Source organism: Labrus bergylta, chromosome 4 (genome assembly GCF_963930695.1).
Source record: "Labrus bergylta chromosome 4, fLabBer1.1, whole genome shotgun sequence".
NCBI lineage: Eukaryota > Metazoa > Chordata > Actinopteri > Labriformes > Labridae > Labrus > Labrus bergylta.
Window position 1 is genome coordinate 29,733,046 of NC_089198.1, and position 18,207 is coordinate 29,751,252.

An 18,207-nucleotide genomic window follows, 5' to 3' on the forward strand; every position below is an offset into this window, starting at 1 on the left:
CCACGATTACTAAAATAACAACATAGATATGGCTGTAATATGTCAGAAGGGGCTAAGCAGGTCCATGGCAACCGCCAGTCTGCATCTACAATACATAGAAACCTGCACGATAAGATGGTTAAAAACTCAGGGGAAGATCCAAAGTGAGAAAGTTGCATTAACTCAGTACAGATGCAGATCAACGGGGGAGAGAGGAGCTCAGTGTATCCAATTAGCTATAGGCTTGTAAGCCTATAGCAGCATAGATAATAGCTGGTCAATGGCAACCTGAGCCGGATCTTAATAGAAAAGTTATAACCCTACTCTTAAAAGTAGAGAGGGCGTCTTCCTCCTCGACTGACCCAAACTGATTGACGATTTCACATAGAGGAGCTCTGCCTCCCATACTACTTTTGAAAACTGTAGCATAGGATGTTAAAGGGGAGTAACATGGTCTTTGTTTCTAAATGGTGTCAGTACAGGTCCAGCTGGGAAGTCTTTGGATGCTTGTTTAGGCAGCCTGACAATAGGGATTTGAATTAGTCCTGCCAAGTAGTAATGGATGCATGGACCAGTCTCTATTCATCTTTTGTGACTGAATGTGTCTGATTTTTGTGATGGCATATGGTGAAAAAGGGCAATCTTTAAAAATGTACTTTAATAAAGTATACAACAGACAGCCAATTGAGAGGCATGTCTCAGCTGCTGACTTGTGTGTATTTTCAGCATGAAACACTTTTCAGCCGTTCATAACTTGTACACATTTAGAAATTGATGTAGACCTTTGTACCCATTTCCAAGTTCTAGTGAGGACTTTGCTTATTTAAGCGGTTCAAATAGTGGCCCGGGACGCAAGCAAGGCCCGGGACGCAAGCAAGGCCGCCCATAAGGCGCCAATTTCTGGGGTTGGCTAGGGCATATGACCCCAACAAGAACTTATGTCAGTTGGCTCCGAAGGCTGATGGGAAACAGGTGGTTCTGCAAAAAATGTCATGGACAAAGCCTCTCGTGACTACAAACACAACCTTGTCTCTCTCGGCATTCACATTAGTAACATAATTTCGTACCTGAGGACACTTGCGTATGTACACGGTCTGATACAGAAGGAAGCAGTATAGTTGGTTTTGAAATCCACCAAAGAAAGAAGTAAGAAGAAGGAACCAGAGCAGGACGAAACCGGCCCGTGCTGTGCCGACACGATGGTGTTTAAAATGACAGGAGCCGTTTTGAATTACTTTATATAGAGGTCCACTTCCTTGTTTCTGCATGGTTGTGTTCATCCCCCCTCCGCCGACCGTACTTGAGTACACATGAATCATCCCCGAGACACCACTTTAAGCAGACTCGGACCCTGGTACCAGAATACGGTGCGTTTGTGTTCAGACTGATCAAATTAACCGGACTTTGGGGTCAAGCGTAACCGGTTCCGGGCCCAGGTCCCTAATTTGAAACCATCCTTTGATTTAATTGGAGAGTTTGGTTAAAGGAATGAGGAATACTTTTTCTACAGAGTGCCTTTTCCTTTTCTGTCGATTCATACCTCCTGGCAACTTAGAGTGACTAATTAGCTTGACCTGCACGTCTTTGAAGTGTGGGAGGAAGCCGGAGAAAACTTAGTGCAGGCCTGCAGTCTCCATGCTGTGAGATGACACACGGCTGGCTGCAATCACAGAAGATCAGGAATAGCTGATGCAAAATTATAATATCCTGATCACAACACTAATAAAATATTAAACAGCCCCCAAATCTCCTGAATAACTTAAAAAAAAAACAGTGCTGAAGACACATCCATTCCTCTTTTCTTACTTTGAGTTGGGCATGGGGAGTAGTGTGGGCACAAATTCAGACACAGCCTCTTGTTGTTAGGTCAGATCATCACATATGATGGTAGGTCTGAACCAGCTTTCTTTAGCTCCCTTGATCTTCTTTGTTTTAGAGGCAGCAGGACAGTGCCATCTGCACATGCCGCGGTGCGCTGCATGCAAGGAGCCGGTTAAGAACTCAGAGAAGGTCCACTCTGCCCCACATTTGAGTTTCTGTTAAACATAATCCTCATTACGTAATCCTTATTTCTTTCACAGAAATAAATATTGTGTAGATTTAATTTGTCCACATTATCATCATTAGCAGCCTTGTTAAACTGGAACATCAGAAAATTTGGGAAAACAAAAAATCAACACACATTCATGATGGTTTTAAAGTAATGAACGAGGGCTTATTTTTATGTGGCTCCAAATATTTGTTTGTTTTAGCATTTCCTTTGTCATCATGCCTTTAAAAACTAAACTTTTCAAAACTCTGTGTCAAAGTTATCAGGGATTAGAATCACCTCTCATACAACCCGTGTGGCTCAAAATGTAAAACCATGGTTATTTCTTTAAACGTGTATTAGAGACTTTTATGAAGCTTTCAATAGATTTAAGTAGTGGAACGATACGAGTGTTGGTATCACATGCTGAATGGCTGAACCCTATCTTCAAGGTCCTGTTTGGCTCTCCTGCTCTGCAGCAGTCTGTCCACCTCAGTGCCTGCTGAGAATGTGTGGGAGGAAAAAAGGGAGGGGAAAAGATTAACAGAGAAATGGTGTGAGGTGAGACGATGGGAGGGAAACGAGTGATAGAGAGCAGGATGAGAATGGAGGGAGGAGAAGAACCATTCGCTTCACTCCGTCTTCCTTATTATAGGACATAAAACACCTGAAGAATTCATATAGTGTCGCAAGGACTAAATGTTGGAAATAAGGGATGTTCATAGCTGACTCATTACCTAGTCAGCTGAACAGAAGTTACAGTACCTAACCAGAAACAAACAAACCAACTCAGCCAGCACAAGACACCTGCTCCCGTGATTCATGAAGTTTTTATAAGTTTGAGTCTTGAGGCTCTGAAGAGAGTGATGAAGCAGCTGTTTGTGGTTAAAAGAAAATCATCTTCCTCTGAAACAGAAAACGTTCTCTCTGCAGGGATCCTTTCTGTAATGTTGTCAGACACTAAGAATAAGCATGTGAGCCTGTCGGTGACAAAAACAACAGCTTTTAATCAGCACATTCCCCCACAGGATAACAACGCAGCGATGACTTGCTGTGTCATGGCTGCAGACTCGGGCAATCTACTCGAACTGTTATTGAGATGGTGGGGAGGGGGGGTTATAAATGATGGCCCCAGGTTTACAAAGAACAGAATTCCCATCAACTGTCTTATATTTCATCATGATATAATAACGAGATTATCTTTAAAGATAATACAAAAAGTAATATTTCACAAGATGAAGCTAATAAGCTGGAGGGAGGGAATAAAGAAAAGATGCGCTGCAGTCATGAACACTGTCCTCCATAGGTCCATGTACACACTTTTATGTAACGTCTGTTTGATTCTGCTGAGTCAGGCTGGAGGAGCCAGACTCCCATTATCACTGAGCCGTAAAGCTCCCATCACACACACACACACACACACACACACACACACACACACACACACACACACACACACCTGCCCTTTTTTCCCAGTGTTTTGGTGACAGAGATTGTCTCACAGGCTGAACATTGTTGGACATGTGAAACTTCCTCATTTAGTTTGTCAGTGCTTTTACACATTTAGAAAACTCCTGAAAATGTCTAAAGTGATTTCACACTCGCACACAAAACTCTTTACCCAGACTTCCTCCTGCCAGCCTCCTAGTAAATTTTTTTTCCCGTGAAGTTGGGCTTAGCTGATGTGAGAACGCAGCAGGTAATATTCAAGTAAATTCATTACAAGCAAGCAAGAGGGACCGAGTACATATTCATGTAATTAAACTGCTTCATTATGATTTCAGTTCGCCACTATGTTCTTCTCCATTCTTTAGTCGATATTGTGAATGTGTTGAACTACACAAAGCATTGATATAAAGTCAAGAATTCTCATTATAGTGTCGTGTAGCGGACTCTGTTGCTTCGTTCACCACCCCCATGTCATTCTTTTTTACATCAAGTCTGACAGGGATAGTCTCCTGCTGTGAGGTGCATGTGTGAACAACCAACAGGAGGATTTCAGGAGTGCTTTTGTGAAAACAGCTTTAAGGAAGGCAGAAGTGTGATGCATACTGGTCTTTCAATATATAAATAAGAATATCGATGTCTATGTATTGAGGTTGAAACATAATGATCGTCCATGCTTTAACCAGCAGGGACCATCTGAGAGCTGCCGACATCCACCCCTCTGTTCTGTGTATCGTCTTTAAACTGTAAACTTTTACTTTACTTTCAGAACATGGACATGGCAGTTTGACAAGGGATTTTACAACACAGACGTCTTCTGCAATATTTACAAATCACAACAACCTCAGGTAAAAATAGTCTGACGTAAATAGAAGCTGTGGTTGTTATAAAAAAAATCTAATACAAAAAAAATAACAAGTTTATTCATTGAGCTCCACAAAATGACAACAGACATGTTTACTGTTCCATGAGGTGACGTTTGAATCTAAAACCCATACGTCTATTATTGTTTTGATTATGGCACAACAATTCATTCTGAGTCTGATCACAGGATTTGGTTTTGTTGTGGCCCCTGTGGACAGTCAAGTGGGATAACTGGTGTTTGGTCTTTCCAGCCAGAGTGTTTCATTTTTCACCAACTCTACTGATCCATACTGTGTCCAGGCACGTTCGACTCCAAAAGTCCAGTTTGTTGGACTAGTGTGAGTGCTCCGTACCTTGCTCAAGCACTGTACACTTGGTTGGCCCTGGCACAGTTGGATAGGTGGGCTAAAGCACGTTAGGGTTGCTCATGCACAGGACATGTGGACATGATGTCCTTGATACAGAGTGTCTGGTGTGAGTGCACCTTTAGAGGGCTACAGCTGACCAGAACCACTCAAAATAAGCCACAAGGTCGGTACTCTGAGACAGCGCTTCTTGTAAACTAAAGGATACTCCGTGATGACGAAAAGCCATGCATGTGTTTTATTACAACATGATGGAACCAGTCAGGCTGTATTCATAGACTGACTGTCGCTTCGGTTAATGGGCCTGCTGTCCCTGCTCTACTACCCGGATGTAAACAAGCACAATGAACAGATAGCATCATGCAGGAGCAGCGCAGATTGGCAGTATTTTGATCTAGTTAACTGAGATGAAACACTTTGTAGGCTTCGCCAGGTTAAACTGACATCGACCAGAACGATGAGTAATCACATTTAGCACAGGCATGAGGATGTTAAGCTGCAGACAGGACAGAAGACTTGCTGTGCTAATGTTGCTAATATAGCCACACTCTGCAAAACAAAGTACCGTATTTTCCGCACTATAAGGCGCACTTAAAAGCCTTTAATTTTCTCAAAAAATGACAGTGCGCCTTATAATCCGGGGCGCCTTATATATGGATCAATTGGTTAATTGGTTGATCCATACTGGTTGTACACGGCGCTCAGCGACACTGACTCGGATAATGACAAGAGGGAGCCGGGCATGTTGGATGCCGTACTCGCCCAACTGTTCAATTCGGACACTGAAGAAGAAGAATTCGAGGGATTCGTGGACGGGGAATGAACTGAAAAAGTGAGCTTTATGTGTTATACGTAACTGAACAATGTTGAGTTATGCACTAACGCAGGGGTGCCCAACCTTTTTTGAACCAAGATCTACTTTTAAAGTTACCAGTCTGCCGAGATCTACCAGTCCACATAGTGAGCCATAGCCTTTACCAACAGCCTACAAACGCATTTAATACTCACACAACAAACAGAAAAGAATAAATGAGAGTTCTGTAAAAAATAATGCAGACTACAGCAGGCTGCTGTGAGATGTTTTTGCTTTTGTTAAATTAGCTGCAGACACGGTGAGAGTGAACGGAGTAAAGTCCAACCGACTGTTTGACCGGGTCACGTGTGTTCCCACCTCGGTCCGTACGGATCACGGATCAACTGTGTGCTGTAGCACTAAAAGTAAAAAGTAAAAAGGTTCGCGTGGTGGCTGGCGCTCCAGTGTGTGTGTGTGTGTGTGTGTGTGTGTGTGTGTGTGTGTGTGTGTGTGTGTGTGTGTGTGTGTGTGTGTGTGTGTGTGTGTGTGTGTGTGTGTGTGTGTGTGTGTGTGTGTGTGTGTGTGTGTGTGTGCGCTGTTTGTTGGTGTGTCTCGTCCCCCGCGATGCTCACAGTCATGACAGCAGAGAGGAGCAGAGAAAAATAGCTGCAGCTTCATCAAATGCGCTTAATACTCATAGCATAGTTTCTATGTATGACTTTTTGGTAAAACATTTAGCCCCCCGGTTTTACCTGCACGTCATTGCGCATGCCTGCACTCTCTCTCTTGCGCGCTCTCTCTCTATCTCTATCTCCGCCGCTCGCTCTCTCATGCACGCAGCAATTTCATGAATAAATGAAAAATTAAATACACACAGGTCGGAAGTATACTTGGGCTCCCAACACAGGTTTCGTGTGTGGGAAACAGTGCAATGAGATGAAATTGAAATCACTTTTCTATTTTACAATTGTATTTTATATTGACAAAACATCTCGCGATCGACTGAGAATCAGTCAGCGATCTACCTGTCGATCGCGATCGACTGTTTGGGCACCCCTGCACTAACGTTTGAATTAGCGGTATCAGACTGTGTTTCTTTTACGTGTTTACAACTGAACAAGGCTGGGAGATATTGTGAATATGCACATTAACGTTTCAACAACGTTGAGTTATTGTGAATGCACTACGTATAAAACTACGTTTTGAGAGTTAAGAGAAACCTCAAAGAAATAATTTATTATTTGGGGAAATCGTCTTATGTACTTTTGTTTTTGTAGTTTTATACGTTACGTTTTATACGTATTTATATTTATATATTCACAATATCTCCCAGCCTTGTTCAGTTGTAAACACGTTCCATTCTATGCGCCTTATAATCCGGTGCGCCCTATATATGAAAACAGTTCTTAAATAGGCCATTCATTGAAGGTGCGCCTTATAATCCGGTGCGCCTTATAGTGCGGAAAATACGGTACATTGTTTCCCAGCAGACAATTTTAATTCTATGCGGATAAATTTTGACATTTTTTTTGAGTGTTTTCTTACCTTTAGACTAGTCTGTTAGTCTGAATTTAAATGCATTCTTAACAGACTAGGAAATCTCGGAACATCACTAGTGAGGAGACGCATCAGAATCATTTTTATGTGAGGCTTTCCTAGCTTTGCAAGACAAAATAAACTCAAGAAACAGACTGACTATATACGCTGTTATCACAATCTGTACTACAGTCTATCACTTGCAATAGCATCACTCACCCTGTGATGTCATAGTGAACCCTCGGTGAGCAGCATTGTATGTGCAAAGCAGTCTAATCTGTGCACTCCTTTGTTGTCCATGGCTTTTTCATGTTTTTAGCATTGTCTCTCAAAATATCATGCACTTAAGCAATCTGATAAAGAATTCCTTGGAGGTGGTTGAAATCCAATCTCTGGTGTGTGACCTGTGGAAGCTTGTTGTTTGTAGCACCTTGGTGTGCAACTTGGGTTCAACCAGTGTACTGTCAAACATGACAACAGGCAACCGTCAGAGCTCCAGGAGTTTGCTCTAAAGCTCATAGCTTTAACATTCATTAACTCTGCACACATTCAGGTAGAGACCAGCCAGAGTGCTCTCTGAAAAATATGTGATCGCAAACTGTACTGTGGTTCAGTGTTCAGTTTGTCAAATCATCACTGGAAAGTTTCTTGCTTCTTTGCAATGCACACAACCAGGATAACTGCTTAGTTTCATTTTTTTTCTGCCTTCTTTGTTTGTTGGTTAGCTTCTCCAAAATTCCAAGAAGTTGTCGGCATAACAAGCTTGGAATACCTCCAAAACTGCTTAGTCAACTCTGACTGCGCTATGTTGGCTCTACCTAGCAAAATACACAGGACTACCAGCCTGATGACAAATGATGTAAATGCACATAATTGCCGTTAACACAGAATTTCATGAACTGCATTGCATTGATTGGCATTTCTAAAACTTTATTTATATACAATAATTTGAGGTTTTATTTAAAAATGGGGGATTTTCTTTTATCTCCAGATTGATTTTGGGGCTTTTTGTGCTCTTATAATAAAGGCAGGACAGTGGGTAGAGTCAGAAATCGGGGTCACGGAGAGAATGGGATATGACATGTGGGAAAGGAGCAACAGGTTGGATTTGAACCCAGGCTGTCGGCTTGGAGGACCGTGATTTCCCTTTATTACAATATCATGTAACAAGGCGATGTGGGTGATTTCACCTTGGTCGCTCTCCTTGTTGTGGAACATCTGTTATGGCATCCAGAAAGTGCTCTTGAAATGATTCAGAGCTGGTGTGCAGTTGACTCAGAGGATTCAGGACACACTCTACTGCAGACTGCTGGAGTCTAAAACATGTGAATCACAGTGAGTGCACAGTAGCTGAACCTCTGCTGTGCAGCTCGCAGGTCATTTGGTGTGACTCCAGCTCCCACTGAGAGTCCATCTGGTCCGCTGAGCTCCTGCACACACAGGCACACGGAGTCAATGATATCAAACCAATCATCGCAGAGCCAAGTGGATTTGATGAAGATTAGAACCAGGATAAGCTTCACCATGACTACAACTTAAAGGAAAACCTGACAAGAACTTTAAAGACCGGACAGGAGGACTGAATGTGAATAGAGGCTCAGGTTCTTTAGGTGGAAGGATTGGCAGACAGTTTGACACTGGTTGTCATTGGCAGCTCCACAAAAATGGAAACCCTGCCTCTTATTGCTGACATGTTGCTAATGTGATCTCAATTATCAAACCACTTTTAAACAGGGGACCTCGGAGGGGATTTATTTGGCACAAGCTTTTAATTATGCTAACATGGTATGGCTCAACCTGGCTATTAGCTTTTCAACGCTTGTCCTAAGAGTTTCCAATTGTGTGACAGAAGAGTGTCTTTGATAGCTGATTTTCAACAGCACTGTAAGGGTCGAGCATTATGCACGAACACTGACTGGAAAAGTAAATAAAAGTGCAGAGCAGCCTGAGGAGTCGGATTAAATGGTAAATGGACTTGAGCTTGTATAGAGCTTTTCTAGGCTCCTCCCTCTAGGATCGTACCCCAAACCTTCTGGTTGGGAGATGACCGACTCTACCAAATTATCCACAGCCGCCACATTGGGTTGAACAAATTGATGATGTCATCATGCATTGCGAATGGCTGGCAGTGATTGACCACCGTAGGATCGTTCATCCTTTGACCTGGAAGCATGCTCTCTGCACCCTAAACACATTGTTCATTCAGTTCAGCACTAAGCTCGATCCATTATAAGCCTTTATGAGTCTTGTGTTATACCTGTGATACAAGTTGCATGCATTTTAGTTCGCCAGAATGCATGAGATTTTTCACACAGACAGAGAAAGTGTGCTGCTCATGTTCAGTGAATCCCAGCACATCAGTGATATCTTCATCATAACAGGTTTTACCACAACATAGTTTGAAGTCAACACTTTCTGGTTCAGAAGTGACTTATTCCTATCGCCTTCTCCCTTCCTTTACAGTTTGTAATGTGGTCCCTTTTACTATTTCAGTTTTGTAGTTATTTCATTTTGAGACAAGTAATGCAGCTTAGTGATGTGAAAAGCAGTTCTTTTCAGTGTACTGAATCAGTAGAATCAGTTCAGTAAAGTCATTCGTTCAAAAGATTCATTCACCGAATCGTTCAGTACTTCTCTGCAGCTCTGTCTGTGAATCAGAATTTAATAAGCTGAAACACGGCCGAATGTTTAGTTCTGCTCACGATCATACTGAGAACAGCCGGTGGTGAATAATAAACCAATGAGCTGAGAATTTAGTTGGATAAAGTTACAGTTTGCAAACTGAAAGCTGCTAAAACAATCACATTTATTTTCCCCGACCGTTCTGTTTAGTACATTCAGTACACGTTGTTCACTGAACGAGAGCTCCGCTCTTTCTCTCAGTCAGTCAGTGATTCATGTCGGTGCTCTCGTTCAGTTCGTTCACTGAACGAACTGAACGAGAGCTCCGCCTCCGAGTCACTCTCTTCCTCTCAATTCGTTCAGTGAACGAAACACTGACTGAACGTGAACGAGCGAGACTGCAAGTCACCAGCCTCAGTCACACACACACACACACACACACACACACACACACACACACACACACACACACACACACACACACACACACACACACACACACACTGTACTGACTGAGGAGAGGAGGGAGGGCGGGCTTTGAGCGACTCTTATGGTCTGGAGAGAGAGATAAGAGACGGGAGAGAGGAGAGCGCAACTGAAGTTGAGAAATGAACGACTCTTTTTAGTAAGTGATTCAGTTCAGTTCGTTCACCCAGATGATTTGTTCGTTTTGAACGAATCGTTCATGAACTACACATCACTAATGCAGCTCTAGAGTTGGGCTTTAGTGTACTGCACCTGCCTTACCTGTGTAATTCAAATAGCAAACAAAAAGGGTCAAATGTTCCTCAAACAGTGCTGCAGAGCAAAATGCATTTTAGTGCTCTGGTGCTATTTGCACATATTCAAATGGAAAAAAGGTAACTGTTAATTTACATTGCCTCGGTGGGCAAAATGGCCTTGTTGCAAAAAAAAAGGAGCATATCACAAACACTGGCGCGTGGCTGTTAGCCACATTCAGAAATTTCACTTTCTGCATTTTCAGTTGTCATTTCAAAAATGTTCAGTGGTAACTGCGCTGCAGGGTTATAAGGGATGCAATGCTCAAACTTTCCAAGAATCTGGAAAACAATTCTGTCTCTGTGTAACTCAGAATTTAATTATCTTTAAATGCAGTCCGAGTTTTGCTTTGGCATAACTATGATTGTTACAGTCATGGGTTAGACCAGTCTGGGGCTGCATGAGGCCTGACCTCTGGAGCCGTCACAGAGCAGGAGGCAGAGAGTGCTTTGTTGTTTTGATGAGCTGCTCCCGCTGGCTCGTTTAAGGGAGGAAGCTTTGTTGTAAACTTGCATCTCATCTGTTGAGCTAAGACTTAACAAGAAACTGTAAGAGGTGTCTCCTCCCAATTCAAACAATCTCACATAGCTCCTTTCAATGCAAAGGAGCAGCAAGGACTTTACTCTGAGCTTCACCTGCAGAGACCCCACCATCGAGCAGAAAATCGGCTTTCTCTGTTGTTAGACCTGTTAAATAATAAGTCAATAACTGTGCTTATCATTATGCAGAGGCTCTGAGAGGTTCTTAATATTTTTTCATTTGTGTCTCTTATGTTGACAGCTGTGAAAACCGCTGACAACCTGCAGCCCCTGGAAGAGAAGGGGGAGGCGTCCAAATCAAGCAGCAAAAACCAGGAGCATAACAACAACCAATAAGCTTCAGTTTACGACCAATGTGCCGGCCAATAGGACAGCTCCAAACTGGTAAAACTTTGTTTTTGTCTTTAAGTCCAAACTCGAGATGCTTTTCCTGTTTATGTTCATAGGCTGAAAAAGAAAAGTGTTGCAGCTGTGACATTAACCGTGTACACTCTGAGTTCAGACGATTGCCAATCTAGAGTCGTATTTCAGGGAGTTTTTAGAAATGAACACACACATGTTTATGTTTTGAATGATTTGTCTAATGTAGAGAAGTGTGATTAGTGTTTTACAAAAGGTGTGAGGCTGGGGATGTGCGTATAATCATGCAGATCTTGGCAGACGTTCTGCTCCGTGTGTGGAGTTTCAATAACTGTGGATTATTTATTAACTTTATTCTGTAAACTACCGTTGAAAAAATAAACTGCAACAGCTTCCTGTTTGGGCTGAATCAATACCTGTGTTACTCATTTTATTATAAATGGAAAATTCAACCCGTGCGAAGGAACAGTGAGGTGGGCCGAGGAGTGTAACAGCTCCTGCTGTCTCTGCTCAACACGCTGCCAACACAGGAAATAGAAAGGGCAAGTGTGTGTGTGTGTGTGTGTGTGTGTGTGTGTGTGTGTGTGTGTGTGTGTGTGTGTGTGTGTGTGTGTGTGTGTGTGTGTGTGTGTGTGTGTGTGTGTGTGTGTGTGTGTGTGTGTGTGTGTGTGTGTGTGTGTGTGTTTGGGCGCACTTGTTTGTCAGGTGTGTGTTTTTTCTCCTGCGTTGTTGACTGCAGGCCCAGAGGAGATGCACTGTAGAGAGGGAGCAACAATAAGGAATAGAGAGGAGGGACATCTTAATGACATAGACGGTATAAAAGATGGACGACATGACAGCTCACCAAAAGTAAAGCCATTATGTTTAGGTCATACAGCCTGTTTTCCAACTTCCATCTGATGCGCGTTCGGTCTGTCTCCACTCCGGTCCGGCAGCGGCGCTGATAGGTTTTCACTTTATTCAATGTGTGTGCTTTCACTGGCTTCGCTGCGCTGCGTCTGAGCTCCAACAGTCCGGAGCCCTCCGCAGAAGATACGCAGGACTTCTATTTTTGCCTGATGCTGGAGCACGACACATCAATTTAGCACAGAAAAGAACAAGCGGGACAGGAAGTCAGACACCGATACATCGTTATAACACCCGGTTAATTTTCTGAATAAAACACTCTGTTTTGACGGTTCAGAAAAACCACCGTTTGTGTGTTTGTTTATGTGTTTATAAGGTTTAGAGATTTATACCACAATCGTATTATCTCGCACTGTCGCGAGTGAATCTGTTAAATTATCGCGGGAATTCCTTTGTCTCGGCACTCCAGCTGACGGCTGTGCTCTCCGTGCTGCGGATGGAGAACGCAGCCGGTGGGTGTTGACGGACGAGGGTGCACAGAGCCGAAACGGACCGGAGTGGACACGCAATGCACACGTATCTGGTGGACGTTCGGGGGTCTCTCTTTCTGAAATTCTGTACAATTTGATTTGTAATCGATAACTCACATCCCAAAAGTAGGAAGACGCTTTTTAAAGCTCAGTAGTTTTTAGTCAGTGGTGAATACCTTACGTCAACAATAAGACGTTTTAAGGAGTTTTGGAAGCATTTTGCAAAATTCTGAAACTGATGAGTTGGAATCAGCTGGATCAACATTTAAGCGATTGAATCTCATATACACTGATGGTCTACATCAAACCAACACAAGAAGCTGTAGGAGTGTCGACTGTGCCGACCTGAGGGGTCTCTGCTGGGTTCTGGGTAAAGGTAGGGGGCTCCACTCTGCTGCACAGACTCTGGCAGGGGGAGATGTAGAGGCTTTAAGGATTGATACATGCACTCTTAAAAACAACCAATGTGAGCACTGTGGGCGTCTTTCTCAGCTCTCCTGCTGCCCACATCTGATTTCTGGTAAACACAATAAAAAAGACATTACAACAGAACAACAGTGAACATGTTTTCTGGGAAAGACTTTGCCTACAGGCATCCAGGACTGGAACCCACTCACTCTCTCATGACTGTCATGTGTTCAGAGAGAGAGAGTGTTTCTTTTTGAAAACAACAGATATGTCGACCAATCACAGCAGCATTATCCCCTCATGTTGAAAATGTCAACTAACTGGGTTTTCTCCCTACATTAAGATAATAAGAAATGCAGAGAAGATTGAACATGACTGCTTGTCCACCTTTTATCTGCTTTCTCCCTTTTCTCTGTGTGAAACTGTTCTGCAGGAAATGAGCTGGACACATGTTCCTAATCCAAATGAAATAGCTCCTTCAGTGTGTGTGTGAGAGAGAGAGAGTGTGTATGTGTGTGTGTGTTTTATCTTTGTTGTGTGTTTTAGGCAAACTAGAAACATATGGCTCTGTTCAGTAATCACACCATGCATTAGCCTCACTGATTCTTAAAACGTTCTCAGACGTTTGTAACCAATGCTTCGGGCCTCAAGAAATCAATCAAATATAACATCTCCTTCCCTGAAGTCCATATTTAATAAAGACTGCAGATGATTAAATAACTTAATAAGTGTTTAGTTTTATCTTCAATGCTGGAACAACAGTTTCAGGCAGCGTTGTAGGATCCATACAGAGAAGAGCTTTGTGCTGATATAACATCCCTGATCCTTGTAACATGAAAGAGCTGTTACACTGCCCTCCTCCAAGACTCCATTGAGAACAAACATCAACTCTACCTCACAAATCCCCCAGAGGATGACAGTGCCTGTAATCTCTTTTTTACAGATTCAACATGAAAGTGTCAAATTTGTACATGCAAGACCGGACTTTTGTACGTGTTGTGGTTTTCTGTTAGGAGTACGTTTGTAGTCCATGTAGTATCGACCAATCAAGAATCAGCATGGCTCTGGCTCATGGTCTCTTCTGAAGTTAATAACTCGACTGTAATCAATGCGGCGACAAAGGTAGTCTTGGCTGGAAGTCGTTTACTGTTAGCTACTACGGAATTAACAAGAAGTTGACCTTTTTTTCCCAGAGGCATACATTTCATCAGACGATGAATTGATGAGATGATTTATTGGTTGAATTGTGTTTTTAAAAAGGTGTGTTTGGATCCAACATCATATTCATGTAACATACAACCCAACACAACCGATATATAGTGGTAGACAAACAACTTAAAGGAGATCTATTATACTCACTTTCACCATTAATTATGTCAGCCTGGGACACCTATCGAGTAGTGTTGTGAGATGCGTAGCTCAGAAAACTCATTATTTATCTGATACTAGCATCAGTTAAATCCCTTATTTCAGCCTCGGCCTGAAACGGTTCATTTCAGCTGCTGTCTCTTTAAGGCCCCCCCTCCCAACTGCCCACTTTCCTCCAATTGGCCAGCTCTGTTTGCCGTCACAGGGAAATGTATGTATTTGAGGTTCTTGTTTGTATATAACATTTTAGAAATGTCAATAAAAACAATTCAGTTCATGATATTCTTTGTTCACCACAATTATGTGCAGGTACATCGTTTGTCATCAGTGTGCTGTTATGTTTGTGCATTTTTGATTGTCAGAGAAAACATAGCACAATTTAACACATTAGTCCAAAAGTATTTACTAATGCAGCCCTTAGAGCCCTTCTCGTGGCTGTTGGCTGAACAAATCTAATGAGGATTATACGACACACTTTGTACCGTTTCAATCATTTAGAAAATATAAAAGAGTCCAGGTTTAAAAAATACAGGAAGTCCCCTCAAACACCAGTGAGCTGAGCTATAAGCCCCAATGTTGACAGCTGAGGCTGAAAGAACCAGTCCTGAGGATTAACCAATCAGAGCCCAGGGTAGACAGCCTGGTGTTGTGTATGTCATCTTGTATCAGTAAACATTAAAATAAAAAGTTTCATGTGAGGTTAGGCCTTCATGTTTCTATATATCAACGCACCGTACTTTTGTGTGTGTGTGTGTTCTGGGGTGTGTGTTTTTGTGTCAGTGTATTTTGTAAGTCCTATTCCTGTTGTTGCTAGGTGCATGATGTCACAGCCTACCTCTAACCCTATTGGCTGTCTCTCTCTCTCTCTCTCTCTCTCTTGTTCAGATGGGGTGCTGAGCTGAGCTGAGGAGAGAGCCGGAGCGAGGGTGGACAGGCAGCCGGGCTTTCCTTTCCCACCGTCCTCTGCGTCTCCATCGGCCCTGTGGAAGCACTCGTCCACACCACTGCACTGTAACACCCTCAGAACTCTTTGTCCTCCTTCTCGCTCCGTCACTGCACTCGTTCTCTCTCTTTCTATCCGTCTATCTGTCCATCATGGTTGACGAGCAGGTCAGTGGAACCTAAGTACCAGAGATCAGTAGAGACCTCTGAGCTCAGACTTTGCAGCACGTCTAACGCAGATTATCCTCCTCAGGCGATGCAGCACTTTATCTGAGCACAATCCTTCACCCCCCCCCCCCCTCCCCAGCCCAGAATCCGGCTCAGTCCCACAGGCTCCCACAGGCCATGAGGAGGGCCAGGGGCTTCATCTCTTTCTAGACCTTCTCTTCTCCACCTTGTGTCTTCATGTTTTGGGGGTCCTCTGCTGCCCCCGCCCTGTGTCAGCCACCCAGGACCCGCTGCCACCACGGCCGACCACCCCAGTCGCCTCGTTGCCATGCCGACAGAGACACTGGCTCCAGCCCTGCCAGATAGCAAGGCCGCTGGCCCCGCAACGCCGTTCAGCTCCGCTGTACCTCTCCGCATCCTCAATAAAGGGCCGGACTACTTCAGGAGACAGGTACAGTGACATCAGCTATGGAGCCAGCTGCGTGTAGGGTAGTGACTTTTATTTTGTAGCAGGTTGTATACATCCAGTTTTACTGATCCCCCTCCTGGGCAGTCAGAAAGTGGAATTAGAGGGAGCACCACTCTGCCTGTGCGTTTTGTTTTGTGGTGAAAGAAGCTAACACAAGAGTAACACACTCAAATGAGAGAAAACATCTTTGACAGCAAAGATAGAAAAAACAGTCGCTATGAGTGACTCTTTCATACAGAGATAATTGATTGAGGTTGTGAAGTACCAATACTTTGTTTCCAGGAGATAAGATCCTGGTTCTGCAGCCCTCATATGTTTTAGTCCTTCTGAATGTAGCACACAGAAACCTGCAGTCCTCTCTTTAATCCAAGCTGTAAGAAATGAACGTTGAATCTAAAACAGGTCTTTTAAAGCAAGCTCAGCATATTACGCCATTGATTAATTAATTCAAATTGCACAAACATGTTTACTCCAGGATGGTTTTGTTCATACAGTTATACAGAATAATATATTTGTTAACAGGTGGATCATTAAGTGTGTTTGTGTTTCTTTTGAGGAATGAGTTAACAAGGGTGTTCTGCAGAGAAGGGGGGAGTCTATATTACTGCAATGAGGAATGTTCCTAGGCAACTATTTCAAAGACATTTAAATGCAAATTTAAGTTTAGACTAGTCGATTTATGTAAAGTTGAGAAAACAGTCAAAATAGAGCTCACTATATTTACTTACACACAGGATCACACTGTCTGAAGGTACACAATGACAAATTCAATTTTATAGTGAAGATTAACCCCATTGGTAATCACATGATTAAAATGATTTTATTTTGCAATTAAACTTTTTTTCATGCTCTGTTAGTGATGTGCTGATTTGATTGTTTTTGTTTGTAGAAAAGGTGATTCTTAATATTTAAATGTGTGTCTCAGGTGGAACCCAACCCGAAGCGCCTCAGTGCTGTGGAGAGGCTGGAAGCTGACAAGGCCAAGTATGTCAAGAGTCAGGAAGTCATCAACGCCAAGCAGGAGCCAATCAAACCGCCTGTGCTGGCAAAGCCTCCCGCCGGTCACCCACTTCTCAAGAGAGGCTCTGGGATTGGTGGAGGAGGACATGGAGGCGGGATACCTTTCAAAGCATCCAATAACAACGCCAAGTCGGACACATGTGCCGGCAGCGGCAGCAAGCGCGAGAATTTAAACCTGGAGATCCTCAAAAATCTGCTAAACTCCTCGTCCTCTTCAGGAGCAGGACCTGAAGGACGAGGAGGCGGAGCTAAAAGTGCGGTGCTGATGAGGTCAGCCAGGAGTTGGACACCATTAGGGTAAACGGTTATTCTCTTGTTTCAATGATGAGGAGCTATTGTAGAGTTTACTAGCTCTACAAAGTTTCACGACTGTGTTATTGTCTGATGTATGATTTATAAATGTGTTTCTGCTTCTGTAGATTAAAGTCACTGTGGGAGAATACGAGGGGATCAAAGCCTAACTCTAAAATATCAGTAGAGGTTTATAGAGCTTTCTACAATAAGTTAGAAAAAGTAAACACAGACATGAAAGTAATGGCTGATGCATTATGAAGGATTTATTTTGACTGTGAAGCAATTCAAATGTGATTATGTGATATGAAATGTATATTTGGGCAACTCTGCAGACTTCTTCGTCCTCTGGCTGCAGAGGAAGATTATTTTTTCATTTCTCTACAAACTGATCTCTCATGAAAATACATACAAGCCTGAACCTTTTTGTTCTTTTGCAACATAAAGCTAGAGTTTCCTTCTTCAGGGTATTCATGCTGTACAGCATTAAATGACCAATCTGTAAGATATCTACCGAATGAGATAACATGACTTTACTATATGATCAGACATTAAGGAAACATGCTATGTTGAAGTGCTGGCTTCTCTGACAACAATGCAGCAGCCAGTATGTCCTCCTTCTAACTGTAGATTCTGCTCCTGAATGCTCTGGATTTGTTTGGACCAGAGAAGGTAGGCGGTTTTTATGGAAGCGATTAGTGATCAGAATTCAAATGATAAAGATAATTTGAAAATTCAAAAGCATTAACAGAAATGCTTTTTAATTTTCAGAATATGAGTGTATTATTTGACTCAAAAATAAAATGATGATTAATTTATCTAATTTGAATTTTAGTTTTCATCTTCAAAAAC

General features: G+C 42.8%; 1 protein-coding gene across 1 annotated transcript in view; it reads left to right on the forward strand.

Moving 5' to 3' along the window:
- The window catches only part of fam110b (family with sequence similarity 110 member B), a 40,446-nt gene that overhangs the window by 13,733 nt on the left and 8,506 nt on the right, over window positions 1-18,207 (forward strand). Inside the window, exons 2-5 of the mRNA XM_020630051.3 lie at window positions 11,195-11,337; window positions 15,351-15,575; window positions 15,661-16,026; window positions 16,970-17,361. Coding sequence (XP_020485707.1) covers window positions 15,904-16,026; window positions 16,970-17,361 — 515 coding nt within the window. The 5' untranslated portion in view covers window positions 11,195-11,337; window positions 15,351-15,575; window positions 15,661-15,903. The remainder of the gene's footprint in view (window positions 1-11,194; window positions 11,338-15,350; window positions 15,576-15,660; window positions 16,027-16,969; window positions 17,362-18,207) is intronic.